This window comes from Argentina silus, assembly GCF_951799395.1.
Source record: "Argentina silus genome assembly, chromosome: 1".
NCBI classification, from domain to species: Eukaryota; Metazoa; Chordata; class Actinopteri; order Argentiniformes; family Argentinidae; genus Argentina; species Argentina silus.
This window is the reverse complement of record NC_139655.1, coordinates 4,375,865-4,402,978: the sequence shown is the minus strand read 5'-3', so window position 1 is coordinate 4,402,978 and position 27,114 is coordinate 4,375,865. Positions and strand designations below refer to the sequence as shown.

The 27,114-nt window shown below is 46.6% G+C and overlaps 1 protein-coding gene across 1 annotated transcript; it reads left to right on the top strand.

Moving 5' to 3' along the window:
* Positions 1–285: 285 nt before the first annotated feature.
* On the top strand, positions 286–23,448 carry stk17a (serine/threonine kinase 17a; the record flags this gene model as incomplete). Its single annotated transcript, XM_083668635.1, has 7 exons — positions 286–461; positions 12,768–12,980; positions 21,565–21,709; positions 22,011–22,137; positions 22,302–22,350; positions 22,739–22,918; positions 23,076–23,448. The coding sequence occupies 7 exons, from the start codon at positions 286–288 to the stop codon at positions 23,446–23,448; spliced, it is 1,263 nt and encodes a 420-aa protein (XP_083524761.1).
* Positions 23,449–27,114: the final 3,666 nt, after the last annotated feature.

Below are 27,114 nucleotides of genomic sequence, written 5' to 3'. Positions count from 1 at the left end.
CGGAGTTCAACTGCGGCGTTCAACTGCGGCTATATTGTTGCGCTACTCCGGGATAATTTCATTGAAGATGAAAGTTATAATTCTCTCTTCTGAAAGGTTAATAAGGCATGCGGTTGCATTTCATCACTGATAGGCAGCGAAGTACTGCTACATTGGTCATTTTGTAGCTCACGTTACCAAGGGAAGTTTTGGTTGCCGTAGTACTAGATTGTTTTTTTGGCTTATTTGGGAAAGTGATAGGAGTTCCCAAGTCGTGAAATATTGGGTCCCGATCGAACTGACGCGATGATTCCTGAATGTCCCCGAACGAGCGAGACAAGGAGCCGAACACGTTGCCACTATGGGCAGGCAGCCGAACCGAATCAAAACCGTAGTGGGTTGCTCTCCGAAATCAAAACTCCTATCAAGAATGAGCCCTTTACTGACCACTACAACATTATCCCAGGCAAAGAGCTTGGCAGGTACAGTATACGATATACAGTACATGTGATATGTGTGTGTGGCTGAGCATGTCTGTCTAAAGTTCTGTCTGTCAGCTGTCAGTCTGAAATTTGTTCACACTGGCTGTCTGTTTTTAAACTCATAGCCTAAATGGGTAAGCATATTCTTGTAATTATAATGAGGGGAAAGGTTTAATGTTCTTGAATAATGTTCCCCTCCTTTACAGCAGTCCATTCAGTTTTATACCAGTTCAAAGTTGGCCTATAACCTTGTGTTGTTGTTGTTGTTGTTGTTGTAGTAGTTGTTGTTGTTGTTGTTGTTTGTGTCACCTTGAGATATGGACGTTGATATAGGATGTGCATCATTTGGTGCCCAGCCATGAGTTGGTGCATCTAATGCTCAACTGTGCATGCAGCATCACAGCTGCCAAATGATGGTTGGCTTGTTTGTTTTTGTTTGGTTTGAGAATAATGATCAAGGCTATCCAATAGCTGTGGGTTGCAGGCAGCACTAGCTTCACTGCAAGGTCAGCTGAAATGCAGGATGCCTCAACTGTGTGCGTATAGTCCCCTGAGCTGTATCTGGTTCTGAGAATGAGAGCATTTTCTTGGAAATTGGCTGCAAGAAATGCAAGACCGTCCCCAGTCCTCCCCTTACTACAGTCCTCACAAAGACTAGACTATATCATGTAAACTCGATGCTTCACTTAGATTTTCTTAATGAACCAGAGCCACTCTTCAGTGAGTTTGGCAGTGATAGTGTGAGTTAAATTACCCTTGGTTGCATTGACTTAGATACAGCGATGAATGCGCTGGCTTACCCTTGGCCTTGATTTTCCACTAGAAATGCCAAAGAAAATTCATCTAAATGTTCCTGTCGTTGGCATTTTGAAACTGAATATTGCTCTGCCTAGTTCTTAGAGCCCATCACTCTGTGGCTCTTTTGCTTTACTGGAACGGTTAGAAAGTAGAGATTTGTGTGTGTTTTTTGTGAGTGGAAATATCCCAACCCTTATAACATGACTGTATGTGGATGGTCTCCTTTTGCCATTGTGCATTTGTGAGCTCAACTCGGAGGCAATGCAAACACTATGGTCTAAACTCCTCTGAGATTTGATCAAACTGATAATAGGTGAATTCATGAGCCCTTTATATGGGGAGCAAAGTCATTTACAGCCATTGCCTTTGTAAGAAGGTAGCCTATTTGAGGTGTGTGTGTGTGTGTGTGTGTGTGTGTGTGTGTGTGTGTGATTATTCATCGCATGACCTGCCGTTGCGTCTGAGATTAGCGGAAGGCATTCACTTCAAAGTGTTGGTTAAGCCGCATCCGAGTCAGATCTGCACCACCGTACTCAATAACCAGCTGGTGGTGAAGTAGGCCTACAGATCACAAGCGTTTGTCAGTGAAACTGAGGTTGAAACTGACGTTTTAGAATGTTAATGGGTCAATTGCTAACATCAGCAAGAGATGATTGCACTATTTTGTTAAAAAAAAAATTTTTTTTACTTTAGCTTATCCCCCCCCCCCCCCAAAAAAAGATGCTTGTTAGTCAAAGTCGTTTGTTCACTATGTGCTATAGTTTAGACATTGTAGGCTTTTAGCCAAGATACATTTTCCATATCAACTGTAACACACCTTTGGCTTAAACCAACAGTGTGAAATGTGAACCCCGAGGCTACTGTCAGTATGCAAACAGTTAACCACTGCCTTTTAGGCGAGTGTCCTCAGGGGATCTGATTGGCTGCCCCTGCGGCGTGTGTTTGTGTTTGCACCTGGTGGACACTGCTATAGATCCTTTAGCATCAAGTGTCTGGTCTCCTGACAAAGTCAGTCCAATTGTGCCTGAGGGAAACTTCACAGAAGATTGGCTGGAGTATTTTTAGAAAAAGCCCACAAGGAACGGTTGTTCTCAGGTCTGAGGTAGCTGGAATTTAATTTTGTCCTGAAACCACCTCAGTTAATGTGAAACTCAACGTTTCCCATTAAATGAAATTGGGCTGTGCCTACGCACAAGTTCAAAATGGTTGAGCGATGCATGCTCCAATTACAAATTGATTTTACAGCCACAAGGCATGGAAGTGGAGTTTTCTGTCAGTAGCATACCTGCCTGATTGGAAACAATTAACAACAGTCTAGCCATGTGTGGCCATGGGCCATACAAATTTTACACTTGTGTTCAATGGTAGCATAAGGACTTGTCCCTGTGAATATGCCAACTTTCCTCTGATCTGTAAGCTACAATTTGGGAGCCAGCCCTAGCCTTCAGCACAGAGATCATGTGATTGTTTGGGTTGGCCTTGCATGCTAATTGTTTTAAATACTGCGATTAATGAATTGAGCTAGGGCCTAGCTGTAATGCTGAGGTAAGCCCTAAACCCAAGCCTGTTGCTGGACGGACATAAGTTGGCTAGTTGTTCCAGCTAAGCTGTATGAATTCCAAATCTTACAGCTCTATTTCTTTGATACGTAGTTGTATGTTGGTTTTTAATGCCAGGACAGTGCACCTGTATGCAGTGAACATTTCATCTCTAGCCTGGAACCCTGTTGTAAATTGCCTTGTGCTGTGCACATGTCACATGAGTGAGTCTTTTTCTGCGTATTGCAACAGTAATCTCCATCACTTGGAATCGTGTCTATTATCAGCAAATTCAATTGTGAAGAGGCTAGCAGAGGTAATGACATTTACAGAGGCCTGAAATGTGTATTGGCGATGAGGTGGGGAAATGAAAGCATGACTATTCTGTGTGGCTATGAGAACATTCTGTCTGTGTTCATGTGCCTCTCGTCTGTTGCTGCACATAGTGTAAAGTGTGATCCGCATGGTCCTGTGGTTTCTAGAGAGTCTCACATGTTGATAATTACAGGGTTAGGTCCGGATCGGGCCGGCTGCCCCGCAGCATTCCACAGCTCTCCCCTGCTCTGGGACACCCCCACCCTGTCCCCACGGGCCAACACCAACACCACAACCGTGGCTTACGGAAGAGTCATCGAAACCAAACTGAACGGAACGCCATTGGACGTACTGTTACAGGATCGGTGCATGTAAAACGATCTGGCCCGTGTCATTTTGGAAGAATGTCCATTTTTGTTTACAAGGTCGTTGTTGAGCCTGGCTGCCATTTTCAACTTGGTATTGGAATGGATCCGCTGTATGCAATGAAGTCAGCGGACCGTACTGTTAGAATAGCTCTCATTGTAGAGAAATCCATTTTAAAGTGAATTCAGATGCCGTTTTTCATTTCAATGTTGAGGAATTTAGAGGGTAGGCCCACAAAATTAGAGCTTAGTTCAGTCTGGGCCTAAATGGTGATTAAGGATGAATACCAATACCCCTCTGTCTAGTCTAGAATGAAACAAGCTTATACCCTCAAAGACTCAATAACCCTCAAAGACGTATAATCAAATATGTTGGGCTTTAAAGTGTGAAGCCTCTTTTTTTTTTTTTTTAATCAGGTCTAGATTTTCAAACAGGGCTTCTGCTGTTTAACCAGCGTTAAGACAAGAGGAGGCTCTAATGTTCTCTCTGGTGAAATTCATCACAATTCCACACAGGGTCATCTCGTTTGGATCTTTCCAGGCCTGCTCTAATTAATTAAAGTAGGTTACATCTTCCACAGGCCATGAGGGATCTTCACATATTTTACATCAAAATTAAAGCTGATACACTGAGCTGTTTGTCTGAAGTTGTGCTTTTTTATCTTTGGGTGGCATGTCTTTCATGTGTGAAGTGAAAACACTTGTGTTTTGCATACAGTATTCCAGCGGTCAGTGGAGCCTTCAGTGTGTCACCATGAGAGCAAAAGCTCTGTCATCAATAATTAGGAGAGTATATGTCATTTTTAGTTGCTCTCCTGGGAATGATTCATGGAGTTTTACTGCAGCTGCAGCTTGTGTGTGGGGGGTTCCACTCACTGGAGTGTGTGTGTGTGTGTGTGTGTGTGTGTGTGTGTGTGTGTGTGTGTCCCTTATCGGATGTGTGCAGTGTGGTCTCTTTCACACACACTTCAAACACCCCCCTCCCTCCCCTCATCAACCCCATCATGTTTTGATTGACCAACCCCCCCCCCCCGCGCCCCACAATTCTCACAGAAAGGACCTCTGTGTCTTCACTGTTAGGCAGGATACCATGACATCATGGCTCTGCTTTTTTCACATCGGACGAGCCTTGCGGTTGGTCTGGTGGCAACATCTGCTGAGCGCCAAGGAGCGGGGGGGTTAGCACAGAACGAGACCATCTTAAAAGCCTTTGGGGGGGGTGAAGGGAGTGGAAGTGCAGGGAAGGGAAGGGGGATATTCTGTCATGCTATATGTTCTCTCCCTTCAATCTAATGATGTTTATTTAACTTCCTACTGGTCTTATGGGCCTACCCTGCTACAGCTGTTACACACCTGAGCACGAAATCTCGCATTTCCGTCCTCGACTCCCACTAATCCGTTTGACATGAATGATTTAAACAAGCCATTCGATCCTGTAGGGGTGTGACGTTGAAGGCCAACTTCAGCATCAGCGTCTCTTGGCAGATTTAAATGTCCCCTACGATGAAATCATGAAGGGGGCTATGGACCGGTCTCCGTCCGTTGGTATGTCACACGCTTTATCTCTGACACCACTGGGACATTTTTTACTAAACTTGGGGGGGGAATGATGCGTCTTACCATAGAGAGTTGTTTAGGAGTTTCAAGGTGAATACCGATTCATCTTGTGAAGGTGCAGCTAAAGTGATAGGTTGTTATCATCAACAACTTCATAATAGGGTTACTTCATAATAGGGTTACTTCATAATAGGGTGCAAAGAGGAGAGCGCACCGCAGACCGCAACTTTTTGAGCTCCGGTAACTTTCCAGCCTACCTCACCTACCTCACCTACCGTCAGATAAATGCACAACTGTAAGAAGCAAGACTGATAATGAATTAAACGGTAGTCGCCTACCGGTGACTTTTCAGTCATACGTTTGAATAATTGTCACCGGTTCACTCAAGGAGGGGCGCTTCATCAGTCGTGAGGGACAACATGTTCACTGTACACTTGTATGTCATGTACTTTCACATGTACTGAGCTGTGGAGGGAGAAACGTCTAAAAAAAAATGTCTAACTGAAGTGAGGAAATTCTCCACAAAGGCATGGCGAACGAACCGCGTGGTTTATTGTGGCCGTTTAACCGGCGTGTAATGGAGCCTGGGCCCTGCTGAAAAACACAGCAGCCCTGGGGTCCTGTGATGAGGTAATGCCCTTTCCCAAGGTATTCAGAAAATGTCCCCCTCTTTCTGTGTGCCCAGAGAACCTGTGAATGGGAGCCCCCAACTCTGATTCTCTCTCTCTCTCTCTCTCCCCCCTTCCCTCTCTCTACACAGAGAGGTCACATGTCAGAGTTCATTATTCCTCCATGCTGTAGACACAGAGTAAACAGGCCTCTGGTTTCAGACCAGGAACTGCTATAGAAGCTCAGAACCCCCTCTTATTTAGAGATGAGGGGCAGGCTGGTCAACGGGAGCTCTTTGCTCTGCTCTTTTTGTTCTCAAGGTGCAGCCATTGCCTCACTACTGTAGACCTTCTTTCTCCAACCCCCCCCCCCCCCCCCCCACACACACACACACACACACACACTATCTCTCTCTCGTTGACGATTAATGTAGCTATTTCAGAGTGGCTGCACTTACAAGAGGACGCTCGGGTGACATTGCAACTCCGTGAAAAAATTTGCTAGAGTTGCTCTCATAACATTGACAGAGCCGCGCAGGCCGCAAACGGAATTTACCTCCCTGACATTACTCTCTTCTCCCAGATTAAGATTCCAGCTACAGTATTCATGTGACAGATGAGCCTACCCTGGCACGGCCCCTATAGAGTGATGTTGTTTGAAGTGACCCATTTTCCAAAACATACTTAAGACGCATTAAAACATGGCGGTATGCTGCCGTGGACAACAGCTGGGGGGAACAGAATGCTGTCAAGGCGGATCTCGAGGCTTAGAGATCCCTCCCTCCCTCCCTCTCTCTTTATCTATGTGTCTCTCTCTCTCTGTCCCTCTTCCCATCAGAGGACAGTGAACACACTGGTATCATCTGTATCTGATGTTGCATCAACCCCTCTGCCAGCTGTCCAGGTTGTATAGCCTAGTCCTAGCAGTGTGGTTTCAATGCTATTATATGCTATTGGCCCAAAACCCCACCCAAACCTGTGACATTCTCTTGATTACAGGATCAGGGGAGTTTACGGTAAAACCTTAAAGTGGCAGGGGGGAGATCCAGATGGTCAAGAGAGGAGCTCTTTTCGACCCCCCCCCCCCCCCCCCCGTCTGCTCCAGAGCACGGAATGAGACCATCTTAAAAGGCTTTGCGGTTATCTGCGAAAAACCCAATGACGCCAATGGAAGAGTTCTCAACCACAATCCAACCGAATTGACGATGTCATCTGCACTGCCCTGTGAGGTCCTTCTCATCTGTTATTTCTTTGGTGGCACAATAGTGTCAAAGTGGGATGACGTGAGGAGCCTGTCGCTGTGCTTTATGCACGGTGACTCACGAGGCCAAACGCCTACAAGTTAGAATGACTCCAGCGTTGTGTGACAGACAATGCAATGAGGGCACAAGGGCTTAACAGGTGGGCTACATGAGAGTCCGAAGCTGGCTGGCTCACGTCATCCGTCCCCTTGGAGCATGTCTGTCAGTGCCCCTTTAATTTACTCTCAGCATCCATCAGATTTACAGCCACTTGATGAGCTATGTCTCTCATAAGTGTCACTCTGTGTCCTTAACAGCTGTGTGTCACTTTTCAGTAGCGTGACCCAGCATCCAGGCTGCTATGGAGACTGTTTGGATGGGACGTTTCTGCAGTGCTGAGGTTAATTCAAGAAGATGACAGTTGAGGTCCGTCAACAGCTTTATCTAAATCCCACTGGGCTCTCATCGTAGGGTCACTTAGATGAGGAGAGATATATTAGATTCCTGACATTACTGTTCTCTGTAAGCCATAAGGTAACCTACATACCCTCACTGAGGTCAGGTGGTTTAGTTTCTCCTTGGAGAGGGATTGTTCAGTGTGTCTGAAAGGCTACTGTGTGGAATCTTTTCATATGAAGAGGAGACAAGCCATTCAACTCCTGGCATGTAGGCTCTGGCCCAGCGCCAGCATAGCCGTATTATATTAAATCCATCTTCTGCTTGGATGTCTGCCCACTGCAGAGAAATGTGTATGGAAAAAAAAAAAAATTGCCCATTAATTTCACTGAGAATGGGTCAGGAAACTGGGAGTGTGACGGATTATAAATGAAGGGGGATCTTTAGCCAAAAAGCTCAAATGCGCCAACCTCAGAGATCTGACACGCTGGCTACTTTATACTTCCACAGATTTTAGTTGTGAAGCTAAAGCTAGCTAGCCTGTTGATGAAGTCCAACTGTATACAGCAGTTTAAGGGCTTTGTATGAAGCAGGGCTATTGGCTGTGTAGAGGCAAAGCCATCCGTTGTGAGTTGGACTGTTCCTTTACATTTACTGTGACCCCGGCGTCAACCCCGGTCTCAGCAAACATGAAAGCCAACTCTTTCAGGGTGTTGTCTGCGTGAGGCCACAGGCTTTGGAAATGTGCTGACATGGCTGCAGAAAAGGCTGTGGTCTGTTTTAAAAGGCACCAGAGTCCCATACAGTTCCAACCCCAGCCTCGTCTCTCCCCAGTCCAGCAAGCTTGTACGCAAAGCAAACCCTAAATCAAAGGCTTATGTGTGCTGGCTAAACTTGAACATTTCGGTGGAACAGTTCACTGCTTGAGTTTGGAAGAGTCTGATAAGTCTGAAGGTTTTCTCCTCGGCCGCGAGGCTTATATATTCCGCCCGATATCCCTGAGTTAAATCAACATTTGTCTCCTGCACACTGACCCATAGAAGGTTCCAGCCCAGCAAGGCCCCCTGCCCTGCGCCCTGAGCCCTGCACCCTGCACCCTGCACCCTTTATGCGCGTAGTGCAGATTCATGGGCGACTTGATGACCTCCACCCAGCGCTCGATCGTAGGCATCCCAAACATCTCACTTCAAAGCCTCATTACTCACAGTCACTGAGCAGGGCGGACAGGACAGGACCAGGGCGGACAGGACCAGGCTGCTGGTGGGCTTTGATTAGACAAGGCAGCACTCCTGGCTTCCACCACACACACACGCTCACACATTACACACACACACACACACGCGCGCGCATTCATGCCGGTGTCCTGGCTAGATTCCCAATCTGGCCCCCCATACTATCATGGCCACATAATCATCCCCTGCTTTCGATTGGCTCGTTCGTCCCCTCTCCTGTCCCCTGCAACTCCTCTCCAGGTCGTTGCTGCAAAAGAGAAATTAGTGGATAAATAAAAAATAAATAATGAAAAGACACACACACACACACGCACAAAGACACCTTCAGTGTGCCAGTGTTTTACATAAGATGATTAGCATAGGAACTCTCCTCTGTACCATACAGGGAGCCAGGGCTTTCAGGGGTTTTTTGAAGCCAATCTTCCGGCAGCAGGGGCTGGATTTAGTTATCGGCAGTGTTTAGCTGGCTTCAAAGGCCTGGAAGGTGCCTTATGGCACCAAAAACGATTTCCTCCGAACTTGAGTGATTAGGACCAGCCTTGCTAAGATGTTATGAATGCAAGAGCTTACGTCTGCTCTCCCCTCCCTGCATTCTCTGCGGGCTGTCATGGGACACACTGTTATGGAGGACATTCTCCTCTCTGTCTCCCTCCCTCTCTCTTTATTTCTCGCTCTCTCTCCCTTTAACTCTCTCTTTCTCCCTCTCTCTCTCTCAACCCCTCCCTCTCCCCCCCCCCAGAAGGTTTTTTAACACGCCAATGTCAAGTGCATTCCAGAGGCTACCTCTGAGGCACGTTTTCCCTCCAGCATCACATGGACAGTGTGTTGACTAAGTGTTTACATTGCAGGGAGGGCTTCTCCCTCAGGGCAGCTTCTCCCTCAGGGCAGCTCTAGAGAGTGTGAACGTGTTTATCAGGTGTTACTAGGGTTTTTCAAGCACCTCAGATGCGGAGACATGGTTGATTGATGCCAGAGCCTATTTAATTATTCTGTGCTTCATTGTGTGCCATGGCTTTCTCTCTCTCTCTCTCTCTCTCTCTCTCTCTCACGCACACACACACACACACACACACACACACGCAAACTTGCACTGTCTCTCTCACACAGGCACCGGGTGGCTTGTGCCATATGTGGCTGAGCTGGTGACAAGGTTCAGAGGCATTGAGAGGTAATTAACCAGCTAATGAGATTGGGCAGCTTGTGTAGCGTCCACGTCACTGACCCTGCCCCCGCTGTCACTGCCCTGTCACCCTGCTCGGAGCCCACAATCCAGCCACACGCTCAAATATTGTCAACGATAGTTTTGTCAAATATTGAACCCCAGTGCATTAGAGCAAGTCATCTGTATTTTTTTTTTTTTTATAACCAAAGAGTTAGAAGTTGTATCTTCCCATCTCTCACATTGTAGTTGAAGAAGTAGTGTTTTCAAAGGGAAGAGGCGGGCCCAGCTGTATGCAGTAAATCTGCGTGGAGCGGGACAGAATGGGGTTGAGAATGAGGGAGTCAGGCTTCCTGTGGAGCAGAGCCGCAGCCAACCCTCCAGCCTAGACCCATGACTCTCACATGAGCCCAGATCAGCCTGGTTGAAAACACTTTTCCTTGAACCCTTTGTCATAAGACTTTCATAAAGTTATAGATAAATATAAGAGATCATGGTTCTCATGGTCCTCTGTGGCTCAGTTGGTAGAGCATGGCGCTAGTAACGCTTAGGTCGGGGGTTTGATTCCCGCTGGGACCATATATGCTGAAAAATGTCTGCACTCACTGCAATGTAAGTCGCTTTGGATAAAAGCGTCAGCTAAATGGCATATATATATGATTACACAATGCACTCTCATAAAATGTCTTGTCAAACCTCAGCGGTCATAATTCACTCTTATTTAAGTACAGTAGGCAACGGTGTCTGGCATGCCAATGCGAAGTCAGTTGTCTTTTGAACAGAAGGCACGAGAAGTATAGTGTTACTGCAGCATATAAATCCAATACGAGACGCTCTTCGGACATGTTAGCATTTAGTAATTAGGACTCTACCTCGAGCCTGTCTCTCTGGAGGGCACAACAGCCCCCTTCAGACTATTTATTCCAGTCTGGTTCCACTGTCCTGCATGACAATGACACTCGGCATGGTGGCATTAGACAGACATGACTGCACTGGCCTGGAGCTCTCGTTGCAGCGTACTTGTGTATTCTCTGTGCTACTGGGTCAGATCCAGCCTTTCAGCATACCTGTCTTTGTCACGCTATCACAGTTGCATGGAGCAGGATACTCCACAATGCATTACTTAGTTACACATTACGCGTAGACAACCTTTATCTGTCAAACAAGAGCAGTAACGCTATCTGCCCGACTCATCACTGAGTTTCCCTACAGGGGTGAGTTTCCCTACAGGGGTGAGTTTCCCTACAGGGGTGATTGCCTCAGGTTGAGAGAGGTGTGGACGGAGAACAGAGCTGTTTGGAGGGTGGAGGTGGAGGTATGAACAGAGACGGTGGTGGAGCAGGTGATGTGTGGCTGAGAGGCAGAGGAAGACAGTTTTAGGCAGTAATGCTTAGGCCAACCGTAAATCTCTCCCCGGCTACTCTCGGTTTCCACTCCGCTTCAGCGTGAGCAGTAAAGTGTGTGTGTGTGTGTGTGTGTGTGTGTGTGTGTGTGTGTGTGCGTGTGCGCGCGTGTGCGCGCTAGGGTTGTCTTATTGGTATTGGGCCAATATTGACCTAAAATGCTGGATCGGGAATCGGAGATAGAGAATTTACCAATCCGATGTCATGGCCATAACTGTGGTAAAACTTGTGTCTTTAACTGACAGCTGCTCAGCTGAGATGACATGCTAGTGTGGTAACAACAATAACAACCAACGTCTGCGGTCTGGAGACAAACACCAGCACAACTGCTCGTTCCGAGGGGTGGCAGTACCATCTCACACTCGGTCAGTACTCTGTATCAGCCCATACTCAAAGTTCAGTACTCTGAATCAGTATCGGCAGTGAAGTGTGTGTGTGTGTGTGTGTGTGTGTGTGTGTGTGTGTGTGTGTGTGTGTGTGTGTGTGTGTGTGTGTGTGTGTGTGTGTGTGTGTGTGTGTGTGTGTGTGTGTGTGTGTGTGTGTGTGTGTGTGTGTGTGTGTGTGTGTGTGTGTGTGTGTGTCAACCTCTTGAAGTCCACTACACTCTCGTCAGCTAATCATTCCTCTGACCTCTTTACTATGACTTTGTTTGGCTCCAGACTTTTCCACTGCAAACTTCTCACTTCAAACAACCTTTCCCTGTCCTGCCCTGCCCTGTTTCCCTGTCCTGCAAACACTTTACCTTCAGAAGTTTAGTCAATACTACTAATACTAAGTAAATAAAAGTGAGTTTCACTGTGCTCACTTGGAAACAATAGTTCATATCACCATTCTCCTTGCCAATGCTTAATTCAAATGTCCAGTGGTACAGACAATACAGTATACTTAGGGCCTGGAATTTTACTGCAAAAGGCTTTTCATGTCTTACCATGGAGACCAGCAGTTAATGATGGTAGTTGTTTAGTGTTTATTAGAGCAAAGACTAAACCCAGTAGCTGACAGGGACAGGGTGGGGACGTGGGATTGCTCTGCTTCCTCTGTAAGAGCCCCCCTCCCCTCCCCACCCCACCCTACCCCCTTGGCCCCCCAGGCAACACACACTCTGTGTGTTTTTCACACCAGACCCGGCCCCTGCACCTTACAGGCCCACATTCAAACTGGGTCACGCTACAAAGCAGACTGTTGTGATGGGCGAGAGAAAGGGCCAACTTGGGTTTGGGAGATGAGATGACTTCATCCTGTAGAAATGCCACAGGGACAAAGAGATGTTCAGCTCCAACGATAACGAGTGTGTTGGTATCAGAGCCACCACAACACCCCTCTCTCTCTCTCTCTCCATCCAACCCCCCCCTCTCATCATCAGACACCCTGTGTGTGTGTGTGTGTGTGTGTGTGTGTGTGTGTGTGTGTGTCCGCGTAAGTAGCGGAGGACCGGGTCCTTTGATTAGGGTCTACTCAGTACCTACTATGACAGCACTTGTTTTGTGTTGTTTTATGAATAAATGGGCCTGGTATGTAAAGCAACAGTTATTGTCGTTGAAATTCATCGGAATAATAACCCTCGACATGGATAAGCCTAGAAAGCCTTTTCCCTCAGACACGTTTTGCCCTGTGTTCATTGTACTGAGGTAAGAACATGAAACCTACGCTTTAACCAAAACCCTGTTCCCTCGTCTGGCCCTGTCCTTCCACAGAGGGAAGTTTGCGGTGGTGAGGAAATGTGTGGAGAAGTGCACGGGTCGGGAGTACGCCGCCAAGTTCATGAGGAAGAGGAGGAAGGGCCAGGACTGCCGGACGGAGATCATCCATGAGATGGCCGTGCTGGAGCTGGCCACGGTCAGCCAACGCGTGGTCAACCTGCACCAGGTCTACGAGATGGCCTCCGAAATGGTGCTCGTCCTTGAGTTGTGAGTATTACTGCTTTATAGGAATAGACACTCACACACACACACACACACACACACAGTCCACCTTCTGTGTAAGTTATTGAAACTGTCACTAAACACTACATCACCTTTGAGCCGCAGAAAGTCCCTATGCAGACTGATCCCCCTGGCCTTAGCTGGGCTTGGCTGGTGAGTGATATAACCCTACGAACCAGATGGCTTATTGAAAGGCAGGGCCATTTGCAGGTGGTTAAATATTGATCGGTGAAATCCTATCCACTATCAGTGACTCCTGTAAGGAGAGAGAGAGAGAGAAGGGAGCAAGACAGGGCGAGAGAGAATGACAGAAAAGAAGAGAGAGAGGATGACTGCACATAGAGGCATGAGGGTGAGAGAGACATACAGGGAGGCATGAGGGTGAGAGAGACATACAGGGAGGCATGAGGGTGAGAGAGACATACAGGGAGGCATGAGAGTGAGAGAGACATACAGGGAGGCATGAGGGTGAGAGAGACATACAGGGAGGCATGAGGGTGAGAGACATACAGGGAGGCATGAGGGTGAGAGAGACATACAGGGAGGCATGAGGGTGAGAGAGACATACAGGGAGGCATGAGGGTGAGAGAGACATACAGGGAGGCATGAGGGTGAGAGAGACATACAGGGAGGCATGAGGGTGAGAGAGACATACAGGGAGGCATGAGGGTGAGAGAGACATACAGGGAGGCATGAGGGTGAGAGAGACATACAGGGAGGCATGAGGGTGAGAGAGACATACAGGGAGGCATGAGAGTGAGAGAGACATACAGGGAGGCATGAGGGTGAGAGAGACATACAGGGAGGCATGAGGGTGAGAGAGACATACAGGGAGGCATGAGAGTGAGAGAGACATACAGGGAGGCGTGAGGGTGAGAGAGACATACAGGGAGGCATGAGGGTGAGAGAGACATACAGGGAGGCATGAGAGTGAGAGAGACATACAGGGAGGCGTGAGGGTGAGAGAGACATACAGGGAGGCGTGAGGGTGAGAGAGACATACAGGGAGGCATGAGGGTGGAAGAAAGCAACATGCGTAGAACAAGGATGACCTAATGGGGGGAGAGAGAGGCAGAGATGGAGAGAGGAAGATAGAAAGAGATTGTGGGACAGCAGAACAGTAAATCAGTCGAAGGCCCAGGGCAATACTCAACATGCCTCAGTGAACAGTGGCTATTTCAGCAACGTGCCTCGCCCCCTAACCCCCCCCCCCCCCCCCCCCACCCCCCAACTTGTCTCTGCTGCACGGGATGGGCAAACACACACACACACACACTGTGTGCAGGGAGACGGTTGGATTGGGTTTCCCCTGTGTCACATGCTGGCATTGAACTTTGGGGCTGTGAGGGGAGGTGGAGGGGTCAGGGTCTCGGGAGTGTACGCAGAGCTACTACATCACACTATTAATCACATTTTTTGATGTTGAAGTTATGATGGATAAAGGACATGATTATGTTGAAGTAAATCATTGATATTCTCATAGCATGTCTGTCAATAGTGTATTCAAAACATACCCCAACCTGGTATCCAGAGATTACCTCTCTCATATGATAAAAGCAGTTCAATCCTCTCAAAGTACTGAGGATAAATTAAAAGTCCTAAACCCTTTTCCCTCTGTGGTCCCTTCACGTGGCCTATTTGTTGAATTGAGGTAGAGTGAGGTCAGTGTTGTTGTTGACCGCCATTTAGTGTGGTCATATTTGGTCCTGGTCCAGTCTGCCCTGACTCATCGGTGACCTGGTTCCCAGTGGCTGGTGTGAAGGGCTTGCCCTGGCCTTTAGTATGGTGTGGTGTGGTGTTGGGAGTGACCAGAGGGGGTGTGTGTGTGTGTGTGCGTGCGCGTGCGCGTGCGTGTGCGTGTGCGTGCGTGTGTGGAGTCTCTCTTGGCCTACAGTGATTGGCATGTGCCCTATTGGATTGGGGCTCCAGACCATTATCATCACCCCTCCCCCCCAGGGCAGCCTGTCTGGCTCTCTGCAGATATTATTGACCTAGCCTTACTGACTGACATGGCATGCATTATATACATATACATACATTACACGCACAGGGATTTGAGCAGACTTTACTAATGTTTTCATCCAACTGATCTTAACTACAGCCCTTCCTGGTACTAATGGTGTGTGTGTGTGTGTGTGTGTGTGTGTGTGTGTGTACTTGGAGACAGATGTTATTCTACTTAATGAATTGTGAAAAGGGGGCATGTGAATATTACCTCAGCCTCTCTCCTCCCGCCCGCCTCTCCTCACACCCACTCTTTCTTCTTTCCTCAGCCCGTCGTTTTAATGTTTCATTGGGTCGGCAGTTTGACCCAGAAAAGTCTGCCTTATGTTTTGATTCAGTGGAGAATCACATTCCAAGCGCAGATGTGACTGGCGGCTGTCACAACACAACACAACACAATGGCACCCTATTCCATATCCACCCGGACATTTGAAAACGAGGCATGTCGAGGTAGAACATATGGTAGCGTCAGTATGTAGGCGGCCAAGCAGAATGTGGATAGTCAAGCTGTTATACCCAGGCACGGTGGGAGACGACAGGAAAGCACATGCATAGTAATCTTGCAACCAAGAATCTCATTTCTAGATTAAGATTCTGGGGGCACAGGATGTAAAAAGTGGGGACAGCAAGTCTCCATCCCCCTAAAGTTTTTCCTTGCCTCCACCGGCTCAACTGTTTTCTATTTGTCGATAGAGTCTGCATCCACCCAGTGCCACATCCATCAGGGTGCGCTGTCAAACTCTCCATTTAAGGTTTTATTTTTTTGTGGTAGTCCCACACTCGTGTTTTTCAGTTTTTATTGGAGAAAGATAGTAGAGAAAGACAGGAAAGTAAGGAGGAGAGGGCATGTCAGCAGGACGTGGGCCGGACATGGGCATACGTGTGCACTGCAGGCCGTGGTGCTGGACCTCTGGACCCACCCCCATTTAAATGGAGAGCCTGACTTAGTGGGACTAGGAGCATTTTTCTGTGGATGCAAAGGTTGTAAACTAATGTAAACTAACCTCATCAGCCCAGCTTCAGCATTATGAGTTTCATACCTCCTTTTTTTGTCTTTCTTTCCTGCTATCAACCTCCCTTTTCAATGTGGAAATGTGTGTGTCCTCCTCCCCCGTTGACTCATTGGTAAATCAGCTTTAAGAGGAGTCCCGTGGTGCCTGGGCCTGGTCTGGTCTGGGCATGGGGATGGGGACGGGGACGTGGACGGGGACGTGGACGGGGACTGGGAGAGTTAGCAGGGAGATAATTGATTGGCCTTGTAGATTAGCATCCTAAGCTAAAGCCAAGGGCACCACACTGCTTCTCTCAGCCCATCCCCTCTGGGCTCCTCAGTGGCGGACTGTTCACCTGTTCAACACCACTACCACGGCCAAATGAATTAGGAATGAACTCTGAGAATGTAGGCAGTGCTTAGCTTTTGAGACAGTAGAAACACAGTTTAACATAAAGCATGATAGTTCAACGTAAAGCATTTCTGTTTGAGAAGAATGCAGTCAAGGTCTGTTTCATATCTACAGTATAGCCTTTGAAGGATTACATTTTGCTTGTGGAATGTAATCTGCTCTTTCAAGAATATCCCATAATTGCTGCTGAACCCCCCCCCCCCCCCCAGTCCTAATTCCTCCCAAACCCATTGTTGATGGGCTGTTTAATCCTAGTTTACTCTAACGCCACGTGAAGATCCCTGCTGCCCCCCCCCCCCCCCCCCCCCCAAGAGATAAAAATCAATATCATTCTGACAATAAAAGGATGAGTGAAAGATGGAAATTATCCCTCTGCGATTGGCTGAGCCACTGTCAGCATCAATACAGATAAAGTAGAGCGGAATGCATTTAGCCTTTATGAGCATCTGGCACGTGACATCAGTAGAGAGGGAGGGAGGGAGGGAGGGAGAGAAAGAGCTGGTTGTAATAGATTCTGTTGTGTGTTTTTTTTCTCTCTTGTGTCTGTTTTTTTGACAGCTGATGGATATTTTGGGGCACTGGGGCAAGCTGAGAGGAATGAGGGTCAGGGAGGAAGGGAGGGAGGGGGTGGGCGGGGGCTTCGGATGAGGGTCAGTCTGACATTATAGAGAGCTATTCATGCAATGATGAGGCAGGGGGGCGAGGGTCCAAAGAGATTTTCCAGGCAAGCTGGCTGGTTGTGTGAGAGAGGAGAGGAGAGGAGAGGAGAGGAGAGGAGAGGAGAGGAGAGGAGAGGAGAGGAGTGTGGGGCTCTCGCTGGAAGTTTATTATGTCAGTGGAGTGACATGTCGGCACGTGAGCGCCCGGACCGTGGCCGCCAGCCGAGAGAGAGAAAGAAAAGAGAGGGGGAGGGGAGGGGGGATAAGAGCCGGGGGGGGGGGTGATAATCTCTAGAGCGAGGGGGATAGCCCCTCTCGTGCTACGCTACACTGAGCTCTCTGCCCATGGCTCTCGCTCCAGCTGCATCCTCGTCACTGTGTCTCATTTAAAGGTGGTGAAACTAAACAGGTCACCAGAATTACATATAAATAGGCCAATGACTGAAACCCTTTTTTTTTTTTTTTTTTTGGTTTAGTTGAACTGGGTCGGAGATCAAAGATAGATCAATCTCTTCCTGCAGTGGGACATTGATTTCATTAATACATGGCACGGTAAACTGTCTCTGCGCTCAGAGTGAACTTGACCTACATGTGCCTTCAAAGACTTTCCATCCACAAAGAGTGACCAGCTTCGGAGAATCGCAATAATCAAAATGACTCGTTTTATTTGATCTCATTTGATGTTAAGCATTTGATTTGATTTTATTGCACTAATCTGATATTTTTTGCGCCAGGCACGATACCCATCTCCAAATGGATCTAATATCTCAGTGTAGTTTAGGTGTGTGTGTGTGTGTGTGTGTGTGTGTGTGTGTGTGTGTGTGTGTGTGTGTGTGTGTGTGTGTGTGTGTGTGTGTGTGTGTGTGTGTGTGTGTGTGTGTGTGTGTGTGTGTGTGTGTGTGTGTGTGTGTGTGTGTGTGTGTGTGTGTGTGTGTGTGTGTGTGGAGGAATGTGATTTGTTTTTTGCATGTGTGTGTAAGCACCCTCAGATTAGAAGGGGGTTTCACCCCATGCCACATTAGTATACTGGCCAGACATGCTCTCATCCAAAACCTTTGACCTAGTTATGAATCTGCCAGATTTCTTGTCTTGTTTCCGCCCCCCCCCCCCTCCTTCCACTTTGTGTTTGGACTCTAAAAGGCCTAACTGCCAGTGCAAGGCTATAATTACTGCCCTCACCCTGACGCTACAATAGCTAGCTAACAGAGGATCCAGTTTGTGCTGTGCGAGCCCTCTTGTGTGTCTATGGAGAATACAGAAAGACAGGGAGGTTCTGAGAATTCCTCTGTGTGTCCTAATGACTTGTCTCTGCCAGATGGACATGTTCAGGGAAGGGCCGCTAAGTTCACCCATAGTCAGCTCTGTTGTTCTGCTGCACAGTGTGAGTGACCAACATTCAACCACTCACAGACTGTCATTTTTCAAATTTAAAAAACTGAGATGGTTTGAGCTTGGTTTCACCCCAAATGGTGTGTCAGGATCTGAGGGCCAGTCCTTCTTGAGTCGAGTTTAAAGCCTGTCTTGTGGTTCGAGACATGGTTGTGTCTGTTTGAAAGTTTCAGGTCTGTCAAAGCACTGAAAACATTTAGAAAACCAAACCACAGTTTGAGGAGGAGATCAGCTGGGAACGTATATTTTCTGATGTTCTGCTCTGTTAGTTTAGTGCTCCATGTGTTGTGTCTGACTGAGCATACAGAGCAGAGTGATTTAACAGATCTCCCTACAGGCTGGAGGTCTCACTCACTCACGTAATCCCACTCAGTCACGCTGCAGAGCCCCATCTCTGCCCTTGACTGACACCTTCTGGTCTCTCAGTGGAACTGCAAGGGTCTTTAACCCTGGTTTCTGTCCAGCTCTGGTCCTGGAGAACTGCAGGGTGTGGTGTGAAGACTTTTGTTCCAGCTCAACACTTACACACCGGTTTCACCAGATCTATCCTAACTAGCCTCCGACTCTATTCAAGTTGAAGCATGTAGATTTGCCCTCTGTGGCCACACTGAACCTTTTAAAACGTAAATATATGCTACGTTTCTAACAGTGCCAAATATGTGCATATCTTTGTAAACAAACAAAACCTAAAAATGGTACGTAAAGGTCAGTGCTTGACCTTGCACCTCGACCTCCTGCAGTGGGACATTGATTTCATGAATACATGGCACGGTAAACTGTCTCTGCGCTCGGAGTGAACTTGACCTACATCTGCCTTCAAAGACTTTCCATCCGCAAAGAGTGACCAGCTTCGGACATATAAATATAACAATAATCAAAATGACTCATTTTATCTGATCTCATTTGATGTTAAGCACTTGATTTGATTTTATTGCACTAATCTGATATTTTTTGCGTACCGGTTGTTTGGACCAAAACAGCACTCTTCACTGAACCTTCTTTGTCATGCATCTCATTCCTTGATTGCTAACGATTTAGCACTATTGTAAAGTTAAAATCTATACATTGGACCTTTTAAACCCTAGGACAGTACACTCAGACGTTTCAGTGTTGTCTTGCGACTGAGTCTGAGAGAGTAACAGATGATGGATGAAGGAAGGTGGTTGGGCTCTCCCAGCCAGCCGGCCCTCTGCAGAGTCCTGCTGACTCAGTAGCCGCTCCCGTCAGTGGGGCCCGTCTATCTGTCAGCGGCAGGTTTGGCCGAGACTGAGAGTGTAATGCCCAGCGTAGGCCTTAACAACGCACTTGCCATACATCAAAACAGTGTTACACAGCAAAACAGTACTGCACAGGGCCACAATACACAACCCCCCCCCCCCCCCCCCCTTCCCTCCCCCAGACAACAAAGCAGTGCAAAACAGCACCACACAACAAATACACACATGACCTGTTTGAAACCTGCCAATCACACAACCCTAACCATGATGAATCTATCCTAGCTAGCTCGCTTGTGTTTTCAATGCGTCAGGTGGAAGCACTCTATTCTCGGCCCACAGACCGAAAACAACCTCTTAAGCCCTCCCCTCATTTCCAGACAAGACCCAATTCACGCTGGCCTGAAGGGAACACTTGTCTATTTCTGACCCACCCAGTTCACTACCCCCTCTCTCTCTAATTGAGTTTCCCATGCAGTCACCGTAGGTCAGAGGAAATGGAGAGGTATTATTTTCACATGACACGGTAGGGGTTGCGTAGAAAGGTGACACACGGTGTTGTTTTTGTTTCCCTACACTGCCTGGAGCCTTTGAGTTGGCCAGTGCGAGCCCGATGTTCCCCTTGACATTGCTATCCTCTGTGTCAGTCACCATTTTTACTGGAAGTACAGTCTTCACTACATTTGTATATGTATTCTACTATATTAAAGAGTTGTATTCATCACAGTTTGTGTTTTACTGTGTTTCTATATTCGATAACTGCGTACTTTCGAGAGTATCACAAACCACATGTATGACCATGTGAGGAACCAAACAGTGTCAGTGATGGTATTGTAGTGCAGCGTCCATAATTAGTTTGCTATGTATAGGACCGCAGGTTAGGACCGCAGAACTATTCCTGTAAATCCCTGCAGTGACATGAAAGCTTCTCACACTCTTACTTGATCTAGATGTCTATTGGCAATCTCACGCACGGGACACTAGATGAGGCTGAAGTTCCTGAAGGTTACAACTCCATCACCGTCACTATCGCAAGCACACACACACACACACACACACACACACTCACTCATGTTGACGCGCACACAAACACACACCCATAATGGAGCAAAGAGCCCCTGTTCTCATTGCTCCGTCATGGGTGTGTGTGCATGTGAGTGTGTTTGCAATACATGCCAATACAGGTGGTCTGATTTATTCCTTGCACGCACGCACACACACACACACAGCGAGCCCTCTAAAGGCCACCCAAGGGGGCGCACAACCGTGTTGAATGAACCAGCAGGACTACAGTATGTCTGCTTACAAAGGAACAATCCCCTCATTAACACTGGTCATATTTCACATGAATGGTGTCAGTGTCAGTGTCTGGGGTGGATCTCTCAACGGAACCCATGTCCTGAGGGGAAAGAGACCAGGTGGTGAAAGAGCTGGAAAATGCTTCATATCACCCCTGGAATGTCAATTACCTGGACTGTACACCTAGCTCTAGCCTGGCTTGAATGTGAAATACCTGGCCCACGTACTTGCTTGAGACTGGGAGGCATGTGAACCTGACTAATTTACACATTAATGAATCAGTCTCAGTACGTCCTGAAGCGTGTCTGTGTGTGCACGTGTGTGCCCTTAATGTAGCCAGAAGGGAGATATTTAACGTGTGTGTGTGTGTGTGTGTGTGTGTGTGTGTGTGTGTGTGTGTGTGTGTGTGTGCGTGCGTGTGTGTGTTTTCCCTCAGCGCGGCCGGAGGGGAGATATTTAACCTGTGTGTGTGTTTTCCCTCAGCGCGGCCGGAGGGGAGATATTTAACCTGTCTGTGTGTGTGTGTGTGTGTGTTCCCTCAGCGCGGCCGGAGGGGAGATATTTAACCTGTCTGTGTGTGTGTGTGTGTGTGTTCCCTCAGCGCGGCCGGAGGGGAGATATTTAACCAGTGTGTAGCTGAGCGAGATGAGGCCTTCACAGAGGAGGACGTGAAGAGGCTGATGAGGCAGATCCTGGAGGGAGTGGCTTTCCTGCACAGGAACAACGTGGTGCACCTGGACCTGAAGGTAACTAAACCTAAACACAGTCAACATATTTACCTGTCATTTACCTCATCTTTCTAAGCACAGTAAACATATTTACCTGTCATTTACCTGATCTTTCTAAACACAGTAAACATATTTACCTGTCATTTACCTGATCTTTCTTCTGTTTTCAGCTGCTCAAATGTTATTTGTCACTTATCTCACATACCGTTGTAATAGACAAAGTGAAATGTTTTGGGATGTTGCTGTTTTCTGTCCAGCTCTTGTACAGCCTTTAACTTGAGTGTAACTCTTCCTCTTCCTCTTCCTCTTCACTCCCCAGCCCCAGAACATCCTCCTGACCAGCGATGCTCCTATAGGGGACATTAAGATCGTGGACTTTGGCCTTTCCAGGATGGTCAGCAGTAACCAGGAGCTCAGGGAGATCATGGGGACACCAGAGTATGTGGGTGAGTGGCAGCCCTGATCTGAGCGAGGCATTTTTTGCCTCGGACCCCTATGGTCTACATACTGTAGCATGGCAACAGGCAGACAGTGGTTGGCTGTTTTTAATTTTGTGTGTGGGTTTTTTTTGTGGGTTTTTAATTGTTGTTGTATGCGTTTGTGTCTGCAGCTCCAGAAATCCTGAATTATGAACCCATTAGCACGGCGACGGATATGTGGTAAGTGATGTAAAGTCATGCGGTACCATATCTTCCTCAGCTGTGATTAGTCTTGGATCCCTATGGTATAGTGTACGGCAAGGCAAGTTTATTTATACAGCACAGATTTGTTTACGTTTATTTATTTCATACACAGAGGCAATTCGAAGTGCTTTACATAAAATAGCTAAAAAGGAAAGAGCATAAAAAGTTTTTTTTTTTTTTAGTTTTTTTTTTAAGAATAAAAGTCACAGTGCATTTTAGGGTCACAGTGCAATTTATTAGCAGCAATTTAGTTTTCTTTACCATAGAATAAGGTAAAGACACCTTATCCTTATCCTACTCTTTACCATAGAATAAGGTAAAGAGTGGGATAAACAACTCCTATGGTGTCTGTGTCTCCCTCCAGGAGTATGGGTGTCCTGGCCTACGTGATGCTGACGGGCATCTCTCCCTTCCTGGGGGAGGACAAGCAGGAGACGTTCCTCAACATCTCCCAGATCAATGTCAGCTACACAGAGGAGGAGCTGGAGTGCCTGGACCAGAACGCCCTGCACTTCATCAAGTCTCTGCTCATCAAACAGCCCCAGTGAGTGGCTCGAGAATATTCAACACTTCCAGGAAATTTAACACAGCTGTAATATGAGTACAACTTCAATCTCCTAAAAAGGACTTTGACAAATATTGCATAATGGTCTTACCACATATGTAAAAAATGAAAAATATTCTTATCCTGTCTCCCTCAGGGACCGCGCCACTGCAGAGCAGTGCATGCAGCACCAATGGCTGCAGCCTAAAGAGAAGAAGGAGGAGGAGGAGGAGGAGGAGGAGGTGAAGGTGAAGGTGAAGGTGGAAGTGGAAGTGGAGGTGGAGGTGAAGGAGAAAAGCAGCATTAAGGCTCTCTCAGAGCCAGCCAGCCCCGAGAGCCCTGTCGTCACCAGGGAGGAGGACGAGGAAGTGACGGAAGAGCTGGTTGTCATGGCGGCGTATACGCTGGGCCAGTGCCGTCAGTCGGAGATGGAGAGCATGGCGCCGGACCAGAAGGCCATCTCCAAACGCTTCAAGTTCGAGGAGCCCTTCAGCGCTCTCCAGGAAGTACCCGGAGAGTTCATCTACTGAAGCCTCTTCCTGACCTTTTACACCCTGGAGGGGGGGGAGTTCATGCCCCGCCTCTCGACCTCCTGACCTCTACAGTTACACCAAGGGGAGGGTTCACAATACGTCGCACTTAAAAAAAAAAACGAATCAAAAAAAAAAAAAAACAGAAGAAACATCTCTCACTTTCAACCCACCTCATGATCTGAACTCGTAAGCCAAACCGTTTCAGTCTCTGTCTCTGTTGTTGTTTTTGTTTTTTTTCTTCTGTTCGTGCTGCTTTACTATACATGGGAACAGTTACTAAGCCTTGTCGTGTGATACGTTATTTTGTATTTTATTTAGTTTCTTTTATTTTTTTTCTTTCTTTTGTGCCATGCTTGGATAATTAGATATGATTTGGGCCATGAACGGAATTGCATCATACCTTTTTTTTCTTTTTCTTTTTGTTGATTTCTTCATGTCTTTTTCTGTCTGCCATCTCTTTCTTAAGGTTTGTTTGTGTGTAAGATTATAGATATCTTTAAGGGGAGAGGGAGTTGCTAATTATATGTACATGAAGCAAATGTACTGTATGTACAAAGAGTTATGTTTAATACAACTGTTTAAAAAGCCATTGCACACATTTGACCCAGAACAGGGATTATCATCCCAAGGGTTTAAATCTCTTCAGCAATAATTGCAGATAATTTACACTTGTATATGCAGAGTGCTTGTTTTTCCTAACTCCCCATAGAGTCTTTACTGTAAATTTGTCCAATTTTGTCTCCATCAAATAAGAAGCTCTTTTAATGGGAACAAATGTCTGTACATGAATGTCCTGACAATGTAAATAAAGATTTGTCTTTAAACCTATCTCTGCGTAAGGTCTTAAGGTGCAATGCAAAAAATTACATTCCAACAATTGATGAGAATTGATTGCATGGCAAATAAACAGTCTTTCTTTCTTTCTTTTTCTTTCACTCCAATGTCATCTATCAAGTGACCACAAGGTGTCAGTATTTGCTGATTTCTGAGATCTACACTTCAGTTGCATAGACAGATTTGGCCATGGCAAAAGCACAGTGGACCTGCTTATGCAGGGCCTTGTCAGACTTGTTGACATCATAAAACTTGATTCATTGTGGGATGTTTTATTGGAAACCAAATACTCTTTTTCCCTGATGTAGCCAGGTCTAGGATAATGACATGCTGTACAGCTAGTGTATGGCCTATTTCAAGCTGTGAGTTATGAGGAAAGTGGGTATGAATATTTATGTGACCCGTCTTATTCCATCGAGAGGCAAATATGACCTGTCATTTTGAAAGATGCCTATTCCAACTGTATATGTCTTTAAAATGACCTAGCAAGCCTAGCAATCTACTGGTCTTGGGCCCACTTCCTCAAAATGGCCAATTTGCCAAGGACTCCTCAAAGTTAATGCCTACATTAGCAAAAAGCATATTGCTTAGTAAATACATTCTGATTCACAGGTCAGTCTTTTTTTGGAATTCATAGGATTGAGCATCTGTCTGTATTGTGTTTTTGTTGAGCACATGCCATGTGCGTGTGTGTGTGCGTGTGCGTGTGCGTGTGCGTGTGTGTGTGCGTGTGGTATAAATGAGCTGGAACATCTCCCTGCTCATTATGAACGTACTAGGGGGACTGTGGCAGTAAATACATAAACATCCCTTTCCAACACTGTCATAAATGAAGCATGGCATCAATTACATCCTAAACATGTGACTCCAGATGGATGTCGTGACAGATGGGTTGACAGGGGCACATTTGTCAGTCGATCCCTCGACAGCAATACAGTAAATCAGAGGAAACACATTTCCCTGGTCACCAATCCAGTTTGTGTGTCTCTGATATGTTGATAGGAGAGATGTTTATGTTTGAATTAGGCCACTGTAGGCTTGATGGGACACGGGATTTATTTATGTTCACACTATTGTTGGCTGTAATTGCTAACCAGTATCTCTGTCTTTTGGGGTTTGTGGACGAATAAATACTGTATATTAAAACTGTGACGGGCTCTTCCTGGGTGCTAAAATCCTGTAGCATTACCTCAGGTCCTTTGTCTTTTAGAGCACAGGATGAAAATAGAACATACAGACTGACTTTGGGTGGTATGGAAGATGTTGACCTGTAGAAGGCAGTCTGAACAAAGACGGGGACCGACCTTTGTCTGCATTGCCTGACCTAGAGACAATAGCAGAAGCATGGCTGCATACAGTACCTGCAAACAGGCAATATACTCCAATAGACACCCCCCTCAATAGATTACATGTTTATGTTTTGTAATCCTCTCACATTTCAATATCTTTCCGTCATGATGACATTGAAATGTTGTCCTTATACTGCAGGTGAAGAGAGTTAGTACAGTACATGTACCCTATAATGACCTCATCTCACTAGCTCTCTCTCTCTCTCTCTCCTCTCTCTCTCTCTCCTCTCTCTCTCTCTCTCTCTCTCTCTCTCTCTCTCTCTCTCTCTCTCTCTCTTCTCTTTCTCTCTCTCTCTCTCTTTCATTGCTATTTTAGCTCTGTGCTGTTCTCTCTTTAAGACTGTGTCTGTGTTAATGGTTTTGCAATTCAATCACTGAACCAAATAAAAAATCCACCGACTCCATTTTAACAGACAGAAACTCGGCTCTCTTTCATTATGGCTTTCAAATTCTGCATGGGTTTCTAAGTAAACAATTCCCTTATCAACAAATAAACACTGCCAGAGCCTCTTCACTTAAATACAGTGTCTGTTGCATGTTGTGTCGGAATGCATTGAGCTATCTTTGTTGTTGTTGATGTTGTTGCTGTTATAGTTTATCCCGTTCGATCCAGGATGCTGATGTTTTGTTCATTCGACTTTGTGCTCAGTTCGTGAGGACAAATCCCCTTGACTTGCACAAGACTATTAGCATAATAAGAATAGCCTGTTAGCTCAGTAGAACTCTTACAGCATATAAAGAGGGCAAATGCAAGAGAGGACTGTGGTCTGATGTCTTTAGTAAAGCCCTCCGACTTAGTGCTTAGGGACTCCTGTTGTGTTCAACAGTGTCTCAAGGAAGGAACCTAACCAACAACTGGGTCCCCAAACTCACTTGTTTGGATGCAGCAACAAATGACACCATGTGCTCTCCACTCTCCAACTCTTACTATTGCCATGACAACTAGAGATACTGTATGTCTCGAAATGTATTTGTCTGATCAAAGCCTTCTCCTTATCCCTACATTTTACCAATGGGAACGGATGGTTTACCTCATACACAAGTGTTAGCCAACACATTGCTGTTTAGTTTAGCAGTTGCTGCTTGTTTTCAACACCACATGCTGGTGATTCAAACCGGCGTGGTTTACAGTGACGGGACTGTGACTGGTCCCTGGTTGTGTCCCACATACACAGCTCAGCCCGTCGCCTTTGACAGAGGTTGGGGCCTCATCACCCACACAATGGGGGGCTAATTGCAGCCTTTTGGTCTGACTGCAGTCAATAGTAACACACTGACAGGGAGGAAGAACGTTTCCTGCCACTGTGGCTCAACACTGTGGTGTATCATATCTCTTGCCACTTGTGGAGTAATGATAGACAGGGACTGACACCCCAATCAATCACAGCTTAAGGCATGTTATTTAAGCTTTCCTTTTAAGGATAGGTGTGTTTTCTGATCAATATACAATGACAGTGTCTACAAGTGGTGGGGTGTTCCA